This window comes from Sinocyclocheilus anshuiensis, unplaced genomic scaffold, assembly GCF_001515605.1.
Source record: "Sinocyclocheilus anshuiensis isolate Anshui unplaced genomic scaffold, SAMN03320099.WGS_v1.1 scaffold132, whole genome shotgun sequence".
NCBI lineage: Eukaryota > Metazoa > Chordata > Actinopteri > Cypriniformes > Cyprinidae > Sinocyclocheilus > Sinocyclocheilus anshuiensis.
This window is the reverse complement of record NW_015555730.1, coordinates 1,108,037-1,127,493: the sequence shown is the minus strand read 5'-3', so window position 1 is coordinate 1,127,493 and position 19,457 is coordinate 1,108,037. Positions and strand designations below refer to the sequence as shown.

General features: G+C 35.4%; 1 protein-coding gene across 1 annotated transcript in view; it reads left to right on the top strand.

Annotated features, from left to right (window-relative positions):
* The first annotated feature begins 3,484 nt into the window (after nucleotides 1-3,484).
* syt11a (synaptotagmin XIa) overlaps nucleotides 3,485-19,457 on the top strand; it is a 35,966-nt gene continuing 19,993 nt past the window's right edge. Inside the window, exons 1-2 of the mRNA XM_016466218.1 lie at nucleotides 3,485-3,696; nucleotides 18,868-19,340. Coding sequence (XP_016321704.1) covers nucleotides 3,661-3,696; nucleotides 18,868-19,340 — 509 coding nt within the window. The 5' untranslated portion in view covers nucleotides 3,485-3,660. The remainder of the gene's footprint in view (nucleotides 3,697-18,867; nucleotides 19,341-19,457) is intronic.

Sequence of the window (19,457 nt, the reverse complement as noted above, 5' to 3'; positions counted from 1 at the left end):
ATATTTGCGATCTATTGTAAAAAAAAAAAAAAAATTTTTGATTTCTTGCAAAAAAATCTTCAATCTCGTAAAACATTTGCGAGGTCACACAACATTTGCCGTCCCTCATAAAACGTGAAATCTCTCACAAAACAATTGTGATCTCTCATAAAACAATTGCAATGTTGCACAATATTTGCCATCTCTCGTAAAACGCGCAATCTCTCTGAAAATATTTGCGATTTCTTGCAAACATTTGCCATCTCTTGAAAAATATTTGTGATTCTCTTGGAAAAAAAAAAAAAGTGATTTCTTGCAAAAAACATGGAGATTTCTCACAAAAAATTTGCCGTGTCTTGTAAATCGTGCAATCTCTCGCAAAATATTTGCGATCTTGTAAACCATTTGTGATCTCTCCTAAACACTTGCGATCTTATAGAACATTTGCGATCTCTCGCACAACATTTGCACATCTCATAAAATATTTGCAGTCGCTCATAAAGCAATTGCGATTTCTTGCAAAACCTTTGCAATCTCTCGTTAAACATTTTTGTTCTCTCACAAAAGTATTGTGTTCCACTGAGAAACTTTGCATTCTTGGGCAAAAAAAAGCTTTGATCACTTGCAAAACATTTGCAGAAATTTATCGATAGAATTAAAAAGCATTAAAATATAATTTTTCCTCCCATCAGCATGTCCCTTTAGGGTCTCGGTAGTTTTTACTGCATTTTTGATCAAATAAATGCAGACTTCTTATAAAAACATTACAAAATCTTACCATCCCCAAACTGCTGAACAATATTGTTTTTGACGCCCACTTACTACAGCATTTGGCTGTGAAATATGTTACATTAGGGAGTAAATGCTTTGCAAACAGCATTTCATGTTGACTTTAATCAGTGCTTGAAAAGTGTTATCTGTGATTAGTCACAACTTAAGAGAAACTAAGGATCATATGATGTTCTGCGTTCCCACTATTGTTTCCGTTGTAATAATCTTTGTGCCTTTCCTTTGTGCTCCTTTGTTCATAGATAGATTCTGCAATTACTTAAAAGCCCTTCCCAGTGATTCTCACGTTGATTATGAACATCGCAAACCTTCTATTGGTTTGAAATGTTCCAGTGGTTTTAAGCAATGAAGCACGTCAGGGATGTTTTAGTCGTCTTACAGTCATCAAGTGTTTTCGGGTTTCATTTGGACCCCACATGATGTTTGTAAATTGGGCGATGCAAAAGATGCAAACTCTTCATCTGCAGGGTTGTTCACATCGGCTCAGGTCACGTTGAGAATTATGAGCCTTTCGGGAAATTTATTGTAAAGCATAATGCCTTGTTTTATTTCTTGTTCGTGGCCGTCGATTGCTATAAAACGTTCAATTTAGATGTCAGGTATGCTCATTGTTTCGATGAGTGCCTTTGTGCTGTATTTCATTGGATACGTGGTACATATACATACACTGCAGATTAAATGCTAATTACAGTAAAGCTGTAGTTTTAATACAGATTTCAAAGGCACTTTGCAATCAGTGTTGGGTTATCGTTAAACCAGTATGCTATCTTGAGGTCATTTTGGGTGAAATAGATTTAAGCTCTCGCGTTACACATCCAATGCACACCTCGGTGATGTAAAAACATATGTGTTGTATTTAAAGATAGAAACATTTATAAAATAGACAGGCAGGTATCTAAATGTCATTAGCAACTTCAGTACATAGCTTGCTTAGACTTACAGGTATGATTCAAAACATTTTATTGGTTATATTACATGGTTCGCTGTCATTTTACGGTTTATTTTGCCTTAAAAAAATGAAAATATTTTACAATCGAGCCCACGTCGTTGTGACAAACGTACAGTTACTACTTCCATTGTAGAGTAACTTCACTTTATTTCTCCCTCATTAGCTACACTGTAATTTAGATTTCATTCACTGTATCAAAGGTTTAGAAATTACTTTTTGTTCAAGTTTTTTTCCCTCAAAAATATGTGGCCTAGCCCCTTGTAACACTTTAACTAGAACGTGTGTGTTTTTTTCACTGATAGCGCATACTGTATTGTGTAAGGATACAACCAACATGTGTGTCAGTAACATGACAATCACCCGACTGGAATTCAGATCAACAGCATTCCATCTGAAAACTATTTCTTACAAGTATTTATCAGTATGTTATCCAGTGTGAATCTATTTGAATTGACTATTTTATTGATATTGTCATTTCAATTCTTGTTGTTATTATAATTATTCTATTGTTAAAGGACATTATGCTCCTGTATGTTGACTGTAAACCAAAGTAAAAAAAAAATCATTTTGATACAGATATGTTTTGTGATGTATTTATTTGTGTTAAATGATGCTTATACACAGTATATATCAACTTAAATACGGGGTTATACATTCCTAGAAATATCAGAATATTTTAAAATAGTGTTTTCGTGGCTTTGAATTAATAGAAGGAATTCTATGCAAATGCAATCTCTATAAAACGAGTTTTAAAAGTCCTTATCCAGTAATCACAAACAGACAGACACACACACACATATATATAACTTTATTTTTCAATTTAATTAACAATAATAATTTACTTATAATTAAAACTAGTGCTGTTTATATTCTTATATTATATATAAATATATTTAATATATAAACAACTTATTTTTCTTAAATGTATACAAGCATGTGTTTGTATTTATATATACATAATAAATATACACAGCACACATATTATGTAAACAAAAACTTATTTGGGATGCAATTAATCGCGATTAATCGTTTGACAGCATTAATTAAAAGTAATCACACACAGCTGGAAAAGTCAAGGAAATTCATTATAAAAGTTCATATTTATATAAGTAAAACATGATGTACAAAAAAATAAAACAATTAGTATATCATTTTCTTAAAATGTAATTAAATTAATAATAATTATTCACTTATACATAAAGGTAATCACAAACAGCTGGAAAAGACATGTAAATTAATTAATAGATATAATAAAATATTTACAAAAATGTGAGGGGTGTACTCACTTCTGTGAGATACTGTATATATAAAAATGATTTTTCTATTTAATAATAATAATAATAATAATTCACTTATAAATAACAGTAATCACAAACAGCTGGAAAATATATGTAAATTCATTAATTAGTGAAGGAGTTCATATTTATATAAACATTAAATTAATATTTAGTTTAATACAATAATATAATTGGTATGTCACATTTTAAATGTACTTATTAATCTAACATAAATAATTTGTGTATTTACAAATAAAATATTATATAATTCATATATAATTTAAAATGAACTCTACATCAATAATGTTTATGAAAATAGGCTATAATGTAAGAGAATAGAATAGAATAACTTCAGGTTCGGGTGTGCTCGGTCTTTTCCCCATTGTAGACTGTAGGGGGAGCTGAAGGGTTTGCATGTGATGTTAGGTTGAGTCTGCGCCGCATCCGCCCTGAGCATCCTCATCTTCATCTTCATCTTCATCACACTCGCCTCTGGAGCGGAGGAGGAGGCGGAGCGCGCAGACACAGAAGAAAACATCCACCGCTCGGCCACCCATTCAGTTGGAGGATCGGCCTGAAGAAATTCATGGAAATCAAATAGAAATTCATTCCCTTTGCTTTTTATTTTTTTGTTTTCTGATCACAGCCAAGCCATTGGACTTCAACATGTCTGAGATGACTAATTTAAAACCAACCTATGGTGAGTGAATCTCGATCTATATTTACGTAATGATCCGGGCTTTAACATAGAAACACCATCTTAAATGATTCGTCACCTGTTTATTCGGTTCTTAATTCATCTCGGAATCAGTTTTTAGGTTAATGGGATTATTTTTCACTAAATATTCGGAGCAATACTTTCTGTTCATTATTTACAGTATATAGCCTAGGCCATTTTATATCGGCTTATATTATATTGTATTATAGTGAATGAGGGCAGGAAATAACTGATTATAAAATAGGCAAATATAAAATCATCAAAAAATAATATTCCCCAATGAAGTGTAACGCGTAAAGTGCAGCACCGGAAATACGCGCATGAAGCCTACATGATTCACCTGACACACGCATGAAGTGCGTTTATCTACACACGTGCTGTGTCATATGATGATTGATGTCATTTAAAAAGAGACTCGAAGTAGAAAGAAATGTATTTTCTATAGAAAAGACGCGTTTAGATCAGCTAAACTCTCGCGTCGCTGTGGCACTGCGTGCATGACGTGATGTCTGAGGAGAGCGCGAGCATCAGCTGCTGGAGCTGCTTTATTCACTTTATTCCTAACTGGCACATATCATGCATCATAACGATATTCATAATGCCATATAATCTGTACTGGGATTATTCCTATATCTTTTCACAAATAATTGCAACCACAGTCAAATTACAGTTATACATCACTGGCCTACTCCACAGTAAACAGTAGCCTACAACGAACACATGTTGTGATCAGATATTATTATTTATCTACTATGTATCATAGGTGACCCTGGACCACAAAACCAGTCATAAAGGTCATTTTTTTAAAATTGAGATTTATACATCATCTGAAAGCTGAATAAATGAGCTTTCCATTGATGTATGGTTTGTTTGAGATACAACTATTTGAAAATCTGGAATCTGAGGGCGCAAAAAAAAAAATCAAAATATTGAGAAAATCGCCTTTAAAGTTGTCTAAATTAAGTCCTTAGCAATGCATATTACTAATGCAAAATTAAGTTTTGATATATTTACGGTAGGAAATGTACAAAATATCATCATGAAACATGATCTTTACATAATATCCCAATGATTTTTTGTCATAAGAGAAAAATTGATAATTTTAACCCATACAATGTATTGTTGGCTATTGCTACAAATATACTTGTGTTAATTATGACTGGTTTTGTTGTCCAGGGTCATATTTATTACTATATAAGTAGCCTGTTATATGCTATATTATGATAGGCTTTGTTATAAGACATTATAAAATGGAATATCTGTATAATACACCTTTATATGACCATGTTTTATTTCTCATCAATCTTTTATTATTGGGCCTTTTTTTATACCACAGAACATAGATGATTTTAGCAGGATTAAACGGTTATGATATGATATGTCAAAAACACCCCTCAAGTTTGAATAGCAAAATATTGAATGGAAAAATTAATAGCAAAATATCTATTTTAATTAACCATTACTGTTGCCTGAGTTGCCTACTGACTATAATACAATATAGGCTAATATAAGAATTATATGAAAATATACTGTAGCCTAATGGACTGCCCAGAAAACATGGCTGAGAATATTCAGTAAAAAATAAAACATGATTTTATTTATCATAACTATCATCAACTGCCAGATTGATTAGCCGTTTTGTGCGAGTCTTTATGGGGGTCATGTCATGCGCTGGAGGAGCTGGAGAGTTGTGACGTGTTTCCTGGTGGATGCGTGTGATGTAGTTTGGGTCAGGTATTTTAGGAACACGTCTGAGGCCTCTTGGATCACAGCTCAGCGCGTGGGAGTTGCCTGGAGACAGAATCAGCAGCAAGATGTGCGCTCGAGAGGAAAATAACCAGAAACAGTCCAGCCAGATAAACAGAGATTTAAGATTTCTGAAGCCATGAAGGAAATAAAACCCTTTTCTCCTTCAGTTTTACAGCTTTTCAGTGATTTGTCTGCCCACTCTTAAAGCAAAAATGCTGTTTTATGTGACGAAACAATAGCAAATCAGAACATGTTGGATGTATGTGCATGTACAGTTATGTGAAGTGGGGTTTTGGACAATGAGATTTGACTGTGGGCGGAGCTATTTTTTTTACTCTCATGGATTTTGTTACCATTGCCATGCATTATACGACTGATAGACTGCAACGGTTGGACTTAAAAATCATCATATGTGTTCTACTGAAGTAACAAAGTCACCTACATCTTGGATGCCCTGGGGGTAAGCAGATAAACATCACATTTTCATTTTTGGGTGAACTATCCCCTTAAGCTAACTTTCATGACTGTTTCTTAACACACTTAAGTACACTTTTAAAAAGCGCACTTTGTAGTAATGTCAGATTATCAAAATAAAAGTTTGACTTTAAAGTACATTCTAAAGCATTATGTTTTAATAATCCTTTGTTGTGCTTTAAAGAAGTACACTTATTTTAATGTTGACTAATATACTAAAGCACATGTGAAGTACTTGATTGTGATTTTAGCTGTAGTGTGTTATTCAAAATTATATATAAAGTTAATATATTTTAAATGTGCTAAATTGCAACTTTATCATTAAAAATGTGTAATTAAAATACATGTAAATATATGCATACATACAACGTTTATTTGACTTTTTATTATTATTTTACTATAAATGCTTATCAGTACATACAGCAGTACACTTCAAAGTAATTATGAATTTACATATAAAGATGTAATTAAGACATACTTAAGTGGGTCAAAAAGCACTCTAAAGTGCAGATAATTGCATTTAATATAAATGTAAACTATAATACTTTTTCATTTAATCAAAGTGTTGAAAACATTATACTCAGTTAACACTTAAGTATATTATTTCCATAAGTACTCTTTTTAAAAGTATGCTATAGTGTACTTTTTTTCACAAGGGTAGGACTGATATTCCGATTAGCAGGAAGAGCATTTATCAATAATAACTTTATTGCATCATGCATTTATGCAATTATGCAATTATGACACTTCATACGTGTTTACTAGAATGCTGATGTATGACATAAAACAAGTTTGTATGCCGCTGTATCTTAACCAGGCAGATACGAAGTGACAAGCGATGACAGATACTGACGCCACAAACTACCAGATATGTGGTCAGTAAACTGTCTTGCCACAACCACACTGAAATATCATTGGTCCAAAATCCCACTTCCACATAACTGTACATTACACAGCTATTACATTCTGAGTTTGTTGCACCATGTAGCATTTTTAGCTTTCAGTGTGAACAGACAACTCACACCTGGTTAAGGGTGGAAATGATTGAAAGTGCCCAACCAAGAACCTGGTTTCTGAATTGTGTCAGATTGAGTCTGTATCAATATTAATCAAATGTCACGTCCTCTCAGATAATAACAGTGCCTTCATTGATTGAGCAGAGAATCGACTGACTTTGCAGGACATCATTTTCATGAGCAAATAGGATCAAGAAAATGCTTTCAGGACGGAAGGTGACCAGGTCAAGTCTCAAACGTCAATAGCAGCTCTCTTTTGCTTGTTTAATGGGCATTCACTGTCTGATTGGGATTATTAATGATGGCAGCAAACGCAGATGGAGTGACGTCATATTTCTTGAATGAGTCTGATTAAAAGCTGCCTTACTTTATTGATAACATTCAGAAATGATTAGCTTAGAATTTCATTATACACTATAACCTGCACAGTAAAAAAAAAAAAAAACATTGGTTGAACCTGTAAATAAAACAATAATTATCAGAGTACTTTTACAAGAAAATAGTTCATGTTTAAGTCAATGTGTTAAGCCGAAGAAATTTGGTTTACAAACAATTTTCACTCAGAAATTGCTAGTAATTTCACAAACAATAACATTTACAGTCAAAAAACTGAAATATTATTTTCTTGTAAAACATACTCCAATAATGTTATATATATATATATATATATATATATATATATATATATAGTAAATACAACAAAAATCATTGTTACACAAATAAAACTAAGCAATAGCAATTAATTCCTTATAAGTATCAGTATTTATATGTTTTTAGGTTGAATCTGTGATGTTAAATAGCATTTCTGCCTTAAATTTAATTATTGAATATATTATAAAATATTTAAGAATTATTCAACTATTAAGGTATATAAATAATAATTTACATATGAAGCACATTTGTAGGTTAACATTTTTAGATGGAAGTTTCAGCAGTTCACTGAGTGCAGCTGAATGTCTTATGTGACAGATTTAGTCTGTCCGTGTGATGGAAAGCTTAGGTGTTGTCCATTATATTATTTTATTTTTTATTTATTTTATTTTATTTTATTTGTATTTTTTATTTTTTTGACTGTTTGATGGCTATTAAAACTGATCCTTTCCCAACTCTTTTTACTGCAGAGTAATAAATAATTAATAATTCAATTCAAGAGTTGTTTTTGAAGACAGAGAGACTTTGAAGTGAAGTTCTATATATATGTATATGTCTTGTCCTCTCTCTCTCAAGTGTTTGTGTAGCTGCAGTGATTGAACAATGGCTTGATTTATGCGTGTGACTGGTGGCAGAGTGGCACGTCTTCTCTGTCCCTGCTGAAATCCAGCACACAGTGTCTCTCCACAACACGACTGCAGCTGATCCTCATTCTCACCCTGCTGGTGCTGTCATATTACCACTGACAGCAGATATGGAGAGGGAACCGTCCTGACATGGCAGCTAACTAAACCTCTTTGTGATCCTGCTGAACAGAGAGCAAAACTGCGGGTGGCGTATGAACGAAAACAAAAGAACGAGCGAAAGCCGAGAGTCTAGCAGTGCTGAGCATCATTATTCACACCTGTCCGCTCCGCCACCAGCACATACTCTTTTCTTAACCTCATCATTTCCCCATCCTGCTTTCTCTTCATTTCTACTCATCAGGAACTGCACCCTGCCGTCCAGCTCAGCCGTGACTACAGACAATGCCATCATTTCTCATTTGTGGGCCATTTTGTTCAGCTTATTAATCATGTGCGCCCACACACGTACACACTCGTTGGGCTCACGGTTGTGCGTCTGGAGCACATTATGGAGGGTGTCATAATCAGAGGCGTGTGTTTGACGTAGATAATGTATTGGTTTTTTGAGGAATGAGCTTTGCTGACGTACATTAAAATCTGTTGAGAGACCGCCGCACACTCTGGAGCATTAAAAGACGTTGCATTTAAAATTAAAATGTAATGAAAAAAACAGAAGTGATGTTCGCGTGTGTAGAAGTTGCTGTCACTGTGCTATGCCGGTTGCTAAGGTGTACTGAGTTATTTTAGTGTGTTACTAAGTAGTTACTAAGATGTTCTAGGTCAAGTTTGGGTTTTGACCAATCAGAGACCAGATATTCAGTCTTTTCTGACGTTTGTGAAAAAAAGGACACTTAAGTGTACTTTTAAAAAGAGTACTTATTACGGAAATAATATGCTAATGTAATATTTTCAGACACTTAAAGTTAATTGCAATTAAATAAAAATGTGTTATAGTTTAATTTACATTAAATGTAATTAGTTGAACTTAAGAGTGATTTTTAACCTACTTAAGTAGGACATAAGTTCATCTTTATATGTACTGTAATTTCAAAATTACTTTTATTGTCTTTGAAATATGGTTAAAGTTTACTGCTGAATGCAGTGGCTAGCATTCACGATAAACAAAAATTTACTTTTATGTAATTTCTATTGAAACTTTTATGTCATGTATTTTAAAGAAGAAGTTACAACTTAGTACATTTAAAATATGTTAACTTGAAATGTAATAATGAGTAACACACTACAGTTAAAATTTAAATCAAATACTTTACGTGTGCTTTAGTATGTTAGTCAACACATTAAAATAAGTATACTTATTTAAACATGACAAAAGATTATTAAAATATAATGATTTAAAATGTACTTTAAAGTAAAACTTTTAATTTGATAATGTTACAAAGGGCACTTTTTAAAAGTCTACTTAAGTGTGTTAGGAAACAGTCATGAAAGTGTCTCTATTCAAGTGCACTTAATTGTCTTTTTATTTCATTAATATTATATAATCTTGAAGTACAGTTTTTTAAATATACTTTTAAGATTTGAAGTACACTAAAAGTGCACATTCAATACAGTTAAGTGCACTTATTTTTCACAGTAGGTTATGGCTCCTTTAATGTAAGTCTGGGATTTTTGCACACATTTTTTTCATCCACATGACACAAGTTTAATGATACTACTATTACTGAAAAGTAACAGCTCACTTGATTTGAGGTCTCATTCATGTTTGTAACAGAAACGTGTAATACTAATAGTTAGGTGTTTATTCAATCCATAACTATAAACACGAGCAATAGTAATACCTTTAAGCAACCACCGCTTATAGTTATTCAGAGGTCATTAAGATACTTGTTTCCTTGTAACTACAATGTCAGATTTCAGCTAGAATACTGACACTAATTTTTCATTTATAAAGCAATTACCAGAGCGAGAGTTTAGTGTATCAGCTGGCAAAATGATTTTTTCCCCACTCTTCGTCTCTCAGAGGGGTTGTTTCTAAGCAACAGAAGCAGCTGGCTTTTAAACATGCAGCCAAAAGTGACATCATGTGATTTGGAATCCCTCCGGGGGGCGTATTGCATCCAGGCGAGTCGGGGAGGGTCCGGCCTTTGTGTGGACTGAAGCAGGGCGGGGGGGAAAAAGAGGCAAAAACAGAAATCCAGAATAATTTAGGTAAAATGACAGGAAATATAAAGCCAACGGGGTTGAAATCAGGGTCAAACATTTCAGAATAGTATTAAACGTCTGTGCTGACAGACGTCAAGAGTGATGCATTTACTCTACAGTCACATGACTGAAAAATGACAGATTTCTTTTGAGTTCTGTATCAGAGATGCTGGTTTCAATCAGGAGTTTCAAACGTCTTATGTCTCTCTGTTCTTTTTAATCTAGCGTTCCCTATCGCTCTTTCTTCTCCGTCTGTCACACAGTATCTTTATATAATTTTTTTTTCCCCACCGTAGTTCATTCCTTCTTTCTCATCTCTTTGTCTCTTCTTATTATCAAACGACTATATTCTGATCATTCCACAAAATGTTTGGATGTTTCACACTACTCTCAGACAGTGCAGAACGGGGTTGTGACACCTGAAATTACAGCTTTAATGTTTAATGCAAGCATCAATATTAGGCTACTATTACTCATTCTTTAGGGATTTTAACTGTACTGAAGAATTTAGCCTCAAATCATGTGACTTATTGAGGAGAGGTGTGATGTTGTTTTCCTATGCAATTTTTGATAAAATGCATGAAAAATCCCATAGACTTAAACTAAAGCAGAGACCCAAGTCATACACTTGTGAAAAATAAGTGCACTTAATTGTATTAAATGTGCACTTTTAGTGTACTTAAAAACTTTACAGTATATTTATAATAAATTGTACTTGCAGATAAAAATAAAAGAACAATGATATTACGCAGCGCCTGAAAATAGGCTTATTGGAAGTTACCTAGCTGGGACTATTTTCAGGCGCTGCGTAATATCATTGCGCCTGCTGCACTCATGGTACGGCAGCAACGTTCCTTGATTATTACGCCGGAATGAGAGTATAGGTCTAGCCATATCGGCCTAGAAAATTGCAACTTTTCATTTTCCGTCGGTCTTAGTACACGATGTAACTACAGAAGAGTCAAGTTTTAAATAGGATAAATATAGAAATTCTTTGGTCATTTTTGAGCGAGATGCTAACGGTCTAATCAGATTCAATGATCTATGCTAAGCTACAGCTAGAAGTGCTACCGCCAGACCCGGAGATCGGCTGAATGGATTAGAAAACGGTAAAACTCAACTGTTTAACTCTAGGGGAGTTGGAAAATGAGCCTATTTTCAAAAATACTGGAGTGAATATATTTTAATGTACTAAATTGCAACTTCATCATTACAAATGTGTAATTACAAATACATTTAAATTCATGACATACAAGTTTCCATAGAAATGAAATGAAGTATATTTTAGTTTACCATAAATGCTTGTCAGTACATTCAGCAGTAACTTTAGCCATATTTCAAAGACAATAAGTAATGATGAAATTACATATAAAGATAAAAAATGTACTTAAAATGCATATAGGAATTTAAACTGTACTATATTTTTATTTTAAATAGCAAATAACATTCAGTTAAGTCTCTGAAAACATTACATTCAATTCACACTTAAGTATATTCTTTTAAAGTGTATTATTTCTGTAATACGTACTCGTTTTAAAAGTATGCTAGAGTGTACATCTTTTTATTAAATGGTATTTACAGCCATTTTTTTTGTTATCATGTTCTACTTCTGAAAGTAGCCTGGTAATTATAACTTGGTAATTTTGTAGTTTATTTTATCATTATTCTAAATTACAAAGAACACATTTAACTATGTTATTTGTGACATACTCTTTCATTAAACTACATTTTCAGCAGGAAGTGCTTTTGGTGGCTTTTCTCCTTAGACGTTATTGTTGTGTGTTGTTGCTCGGGCATGTGGTTGGTTTCTGTGTTCCCATTGGCTGTTGTTTCCTTAAGGAGGCTGTTGTGCGGGGCAGGAGAGCACATCTTGTTCTCATCAGCTCACTGAAGCCGGGGCCGACTCAAATTCCAGTCAGCTCTGACTGCCGTGAGCAAAGAAAGGGACCTGTCGTTGCCACGGCGACCCGAGCATTTCACCGCCCCGGGCCCTGGAGTTCGGAGTTTGGCAAGTGGAAAGAGGAGATGAAAGAAGTGGAGGGGAGGAGAGAGGGGCGAAGAAAGAAGGGTGTGAAATGAATATAACAAAAAGAGAATAGGGAAGAGTGTCAAGTCAGTAAATGGAGAAATGAAAGAGGATGAAACAGAAAGGGAATGACAAAGAAAATGGAGCCAGTGGACGCCAGTCTATCAAAGAAAGCACTTTTAAAACTGACTGTGCTCCACACAGAACCAACCAGTGTGTTTCTTAAAGGGCACCTATTATGCCCCTTTTTACGAGAAGTAATATAAGTCTCAGATGTCCCCAGAATGTGTCTGTGAAGTTTCGGCTCAAAATACTCCACAGATCATTTATTATATAATTTTGAAAATGCCTATTTTGAGTGGAAGCAGAAACACGCTGTTTTCGTGCCTGTCTCTTTAAATGCAAATGAGCTGCTGCCCTTTTCCAGAATAGGGCTGTGCCTTTACAGCTCATTCTTCAGATACTCTGCTAAAAAACATCTGTTTGGTTTTGATTATCATGTTTATCACGCTGAAATCATGCGTTTTAAACCATATTAGTTTAAACTTCTGATATACGGTTTTCTGAGTGCACACATCCGAAGCACACGCACAGAAAGCGCCTGTCTCACGGCATGTGAATACTACCTTTCATGTATTATTGCACTTAAACTGTCAAATACACACAAATTTATGTTCAAACACATGAGTTACAAAAACACAGTTATGTCTGTGAAGAAAAACAGCTGGGAAAGAAATCATGTTTATATTAGATATGTGTATTAAGTGACAGCAGCATAATATACAGTACCTATACTGCTGTCTGCACTGTTAATATGACCCAAATAATAAAATAAAAACTGAAAATCACTCACTGCTTTAGACTGAATAACTTCTATAGCTGTAATGTGAAAAACAAACATGGTAAAAAACAAACAAGTTAATGAATAATAAATGTATAATGAATAATTTTTGTAGCTGTAATAAGAAGATATTTCTTACTTGAATGCTGCTTTTAAATGCTCTAGCGTGAAGATAAACATGGAGGATTGTGTGTGGTTCACTCAGGGCGGGGTCTCTGCTAATTCAGCGGTGTCCATCAACAGTCGTGGGCGGGGCTTGTAAAATGTGCTATCACATTTTACAGATTCTGTGAACGGCTTGTACTGAATTTTTTTACTTTACATCTACAAAATGATTAATAATGTATGTGCATCGGGTGAGATTTTGCTTGATGTTTTTATTCAGATTACTAATTCAGCGGTGTCCATCAACAGTCGTGGGCGGGGCTTGTAAAATGTGCTATCACATTTTACAGATTCTGTGAACGGCTTGTACTGAATTTTTTAACTTTACATCTACAAAATGATTAATAATGTATGTGCATCGGGTGAGATTTGCTTGATGTTTTTATTCAGATTATAAAGACGCTGTAAATGGAATTGTTCTATATTCTATTGTACAATACTATTATATTTTGTACATGCAACTTGGATAATTGTGTAAACACATTTACCAAATTTGCCCCCAACTCAGAAACTCTGAGCTTAAAGGGGTCATAGGATGCTACATGCACTTTTACAAGTTGTTTGAACTGAAATGTGTGTTGGCAGTGTGTGTACACAACCACACTATAATGATAAAAATCCACCCAGTGTTTTTTTTTAATGTGATTAAATGTTCTCCCCTTTCTCAAATCGACCCGATCTCATATGCCTGTCTGTGTGACGTCACAAAAACAGGCCCCTCCCACGATAGTTTGATTGACAGTAGCGTTTCAGCACAGACTGGACTGGCGTCTTACCTCAGACCCACCCTGAGTGAGCTGTCATCAGTACGCCATTGTTTCACCGCCGGAGCAGATGTAGACAAGAATGACTCCTAAGCAATTGAGGTGTTCTGTTGTTGGATGTAATAATGAACATAGCAGTCGTCATTTACTCCCGACATCTGAGCCGCTGAACTCGCAGTGGATTACATTTGTTTCTGAAGGGAATGCGCCCCCGATTTACATAAATGCGTTTATGTTCGCACGAATCATTCCTGATTCAGTCTCATCTACAGAAGAAGTGAGTATGTTTTGTAATGAATCTTTGCAAATCACCTTTCCTAATAATGTGCTAATTAGCAAGTTTCATGATGAATGCGGCTAAAGTAAGCAGTCTCTCTGAGAGCAGCTCAGAAGAGAGGGGAGGGGTAAGCAGAGCTCATTAACATTTAAAGGAAAATGCTACAAAAAACGGCTTGATCTGAAAAGAGCTGTTTTTGACAGGGTAAAAAAGGTGTTTTTACACTACCATTGAGAAATTTTAACCAAACTATGTTACAGACTTTTCATTAAGACCCTAAAGAATCATATCAACTTGTGGAAAATGGACATCCTATGACCCCTTTAAAGTTTCCCACTTATAATTACAACTTTGTTGTGTTGTTCATCTGCATTCAACTTTAAATACAATCTTTCTGCCATGACATGAACACACCTTGAGATTCAGGATGATAACCAAACTATGTTACAGACTTTTCATTAAGACCCTAAAGAATCATATCAACTTGTGGAAAATGGGCATCCTATGACCCCTTTAAAGTTTCCCACTTATAATTACAACTTTGTTGTGTTGTTCATCTGCATTCAACTTTTAAATACAATATTTCTGCCATGACATGAACACACCTTGAGATTCAGGATGAAGGCAGTTGCATTTAGGTGAAATCTGAGAGCACAAGTAGTGTGATACTATGAGTTATGAAAGTAGCACCGGTTTCAGTTACTAAAATATTTGGCCACCGAATGCTGTGATTGCCCTGTCAGAATCATGGGGGGCATTTGCTGGTCATGCCCTCAAACAGGTTATTATGAATCGCCCACTTTTTATGCACTAACCAACTGCGATGAATAAAATCAACATAAATTTCCTAGCTGAATATCTTGTTCCATTCATAAATGCATTACATTATTGTAGTAAAACTTTGGCTTGCTAATGTTTCATGTTGTCCTAAAGCCTCCGGACATTAGTGTGTTTCCGTGTCTGTTATTAAAGGTGTTTGGGCAGAGGGAACCCACAGTGTGATGTTTCCTAATTGAATACCCTGCAGCATGGGGTGAAAGCAGCACCTGCCAGCCCCGGTTAAGCTTGTTATGGTCTGTTGCTGACATTTGAACATTTTGGGGGATGTGTGTTTTAATGAGCCAGTTATGACTGCAATATAAATGAGCAGATTCTGTTGGCGCTGTCGGTTTTGACTCCTTTAATGAAACAGTAGAGACGTCTGTGTGTTGAGATTGGGTCTGTGTGAATAGTAAATGCTTCAGTCAGGTGAATGCTACTGCTGGATCCTCTCATGGACTGCAATGAAGAATCCATGATCATAAATATAACTGCTGTGCTCAGCATCAGCCCCATTAGCTAGCAAATGGCTGTGGAACAAGCAAGAAGCAAACAGTCATGAATTAAACAGGAAAGAATCCAAGCTGCAGCCAAGAGCAAGAATTATCCCACAATACCCAGAAAATTTGTTTTTCATTACATGGGTAATTTCAATACCTAGAAAGCTCATTTTTTTAATTTGAGTGCGCTTTTTCTCCCTCACAAACAAGTTCTGTAATTATACTCCATAAATCTCCCTTTTCATATTCATGTTTTTGCCTTTGCCTGAACTGACCTGAAGCGCCGCTGCTGTTTTTTCTCTGTTCTGCATCTAACTGGGTCAGTCTCTCACCTCAGTTTGAGGCCATTGGTGGCCATGTTTGGTATTCTGTTAAATTCAGTTTGAGACCAGATGTTTTCTCTAGAAACCTCATCCAAGTCTTTATCACCCACAACTCTCTGTGAATGTGGGTCACAGTCCAAACGAAACTATAATGAGTTAGGAGTTATGAAGGAAATGACTTGTGCACAGTATTTAGTTAGAGTTCTGCGGCAGTAATGATGCTGTTTGAATACAAATTTTGAAGGTGAAGTGTGTCATTTTTTAATGTAAAAATACTTTGTGTCTAATATGCAAAGATTGCAGGAGATTCTGCATAAAATTACTTTCTGTGGTTTGGTTATGCTATACATTTATGTTAAAATGGTTGGTGTTCTCTGCATGTTTATTTTGTATATAAAAATTCATGACGTACATATAGACAAAAAGGCAAGACAACATGAAAATCAGTAACAAATTCAAATCATTTCTATAATTGCTTGTCCAAAATACATATTAGAAGTACAAACAACACATTACAGTAAGCTAACACAAAAATTTAAACGATGGTTTTAAACTTTTCCCAAGTTCGAGTATATTTATTTAGCAACTTAATGGCTTGCAGTATGAATGATCGCTTTGCTCCATTTTTGCAATATTCTGGCATCTTAAAGCTTCAGCCTGAGGGGAAAAACTGCTGTTCTGAAACGAGTGGGTGCCTGCAAACTGCTTCTGTGCTTTGCTGTGAGATCTAGATTTATGTATTTGCTCAAGGTCACACAAGGCAGTTTGCTGTGGTGTGATGTTGTATATGGATGTTTTATTACCTTTAATGCAGGCATGTTCACATCTCTGTGACATCTGAGTCCAAATCAAATCTGAAGTCTTGTTTCAGAAGTCAAGTCTCAAATTCCATGTGGTAATAGTTTTACAAGCCTTTTCACATGGCAATGTCATGCATTTTTAGGATTTTCCTTGTTTATTACATTATATTGATCTAAAAGAACATTTATAATGTTTTACAAATCTTTAATACCATTCACATTTTTAAATGAGTGTTTATTTTATTGCCTAGGTGGCAAGTAAGGGGCCAGTTACCTTAAAAAATAAACAATGAACAATGTTTATGTGTTTATTCTTCTGTAAATGTCCACTCAGTAGGAAAGTTTTGTTGTCCCTATAGTAAATGGATGTAACTACCACTCTAAATGTGCCCCCATGATGTGTAGTTACCTGTATTTATACCTTAAGCATCAGATGATGCTTTATGTGGAAAAATGTTTGTTGTGTGCTATTTTTGTCCTATCCTCCATGCTAAGGAATATGGCATCAAATGACCATGACAGAGAGTGTCCAGAGAACACATTATTGTCAGATTATTCCAAAAATAAACTTTTGGAGCCAAACATGTCATGTGTCTCGAGTCAGTTATTTGTGAATCTAAGTCTCATGCCAATTTTAGTGTGATTAAAGTGTGGCTTTGTGAATCTGAGACTCCTTGAATTTATAATCACAATGTCCTTGTGAAAAATAAGGATACTTAATTGTATTGAATCTGCACTTGTAGTGTACTTCAAAGTATTTTTTTATAAAACTGTACTTGCAGATAATATTAATGAAATAAAAGGCCACTTAAGTGTGAGACGCTTTCATGACTGTTTCTTAAAGTAAAATGCACGTTGTGATAAATTAAAATGTTTATTTATAGTACATTTTAAATCATTGTTTTAATAATCTTTTGTCATGCTTTAAAGAAGTGCACTTGTTTTGATATGCTGACTAATATACTGACTAATAATCACATGTAAAGTGATGATAGATTAAGATTATAATTTTAACTCTAGTGTTTTTTGATATTACATTTAAAGTTAATATATTTTAAAAGTACTCAATTGCCATTTCATCATTACAAATGTGTAATGACAAGTATATTTAAAGGGTTAGTTCACCCAAAAATGAAAATGCTGTTATTAATTACTCACCCTTATGTCGTTCTAAACCCATAAATCCTTCGTCCATCTTCAGAACACAAATTAAGATATTTTTGATGAAATCCGAGAGCTCTCTGACCCTCCCATAGACGGCAAGGATCCTTATACGATCAAGGCACAGAAACGTAGCAAGGAGATCGGTAAAATAATCCATGTGACATCAATGGTTCAACCGTAATTTTACGAAGCTACGAGAATACTTTTTGTACGCGAATATGTTTTCTACGTTGTTTACGCTTTGATTTGAACGAAAACAACGAATCCGTGTGATGCAGCTGACACAGAACAGCATACGCTGTTTACGTTCAGTGGATAGTCTCCAAAATGGCACCAGGGTGATGCGGAGGAGACGAATTGTTGAATAAAGTCGTTATTTTAGTTTTCTTTGTGTACAAAAAGTATTCTCGTAGCTTCGTAAAATTACGGTTAAACCCCTGATGTCACATTGATTATTTTACCAATCTCCTTGCTACGTCTCTGGACCTTGATCGTGGTAATTACATTGCTGTCTATGGGAGAGTCAGAGAGCTCTTGGAATGCATCAAAAATATCTTAATTAGTGTTCCGAAGATGAACGAAGGTCTTACGGGTTTGGAACGACACGAGGGTGAGTAAATAATGACAGAAAATTTTAATTTTTGGGTGAACTATCCCTTTAAATACATGATATACAAGTTTCGGTATAAATGACATTCATGTATATTTTAGATTACAATAAATGCTTGTCAGTATAAATGCTGATTGCTAAAGTGACTTTGCTAAAGTGATCTAATGCTCTGTCTCTGTCTCTTTCAGTGTCCCCAGTACTTGCGGGTTTTCTGGGTGCGGGGGTCTTGGTCGTCTCCGTGACGGTGGCCGTTTTCCTCTGGACGTGCTGTCAGCGGCGATATCGTCAAATGACAGGCGCGTACAAGCTGACCAGCGGCCCCTACGACCCACCCATTGACCCCCCCTACAAGTTCATCCACATGCTCAAAGGCATCAGCATCTACCCCGAGACCCTCAGCAACAGCAAGAAGATCGTACGGGTGGGCCGGCGCTCAGGATCGGGCTCCCTGTTGAGAGAATGGGGTCGTGGGTCCCGAAACGGCGACGTGCTTCTTGTGGATGCGGATCCTGAAGGTGGTACCCCACACCTTCAGATGAACCACTTGGTACCTCCTGTGGGACCTCCCAGACTGGAGAGGTCGCTGCCCATCCGGGCCGACTACTGCTGTATGGAGAGCAGCTCTGGCAGCAGCAGCGAAGCACCCAGTAAGACGGCGTCGCCCCACAGTCTCGACTCCCCCTCTCTGGGAACGCTTAGTTTGGCCATCGACTACAACTTCCCCAAGAAGGCCCTTGTCGTGACCATCGTAGGAGTGCAGGGGCTCCCCGCGGTGGA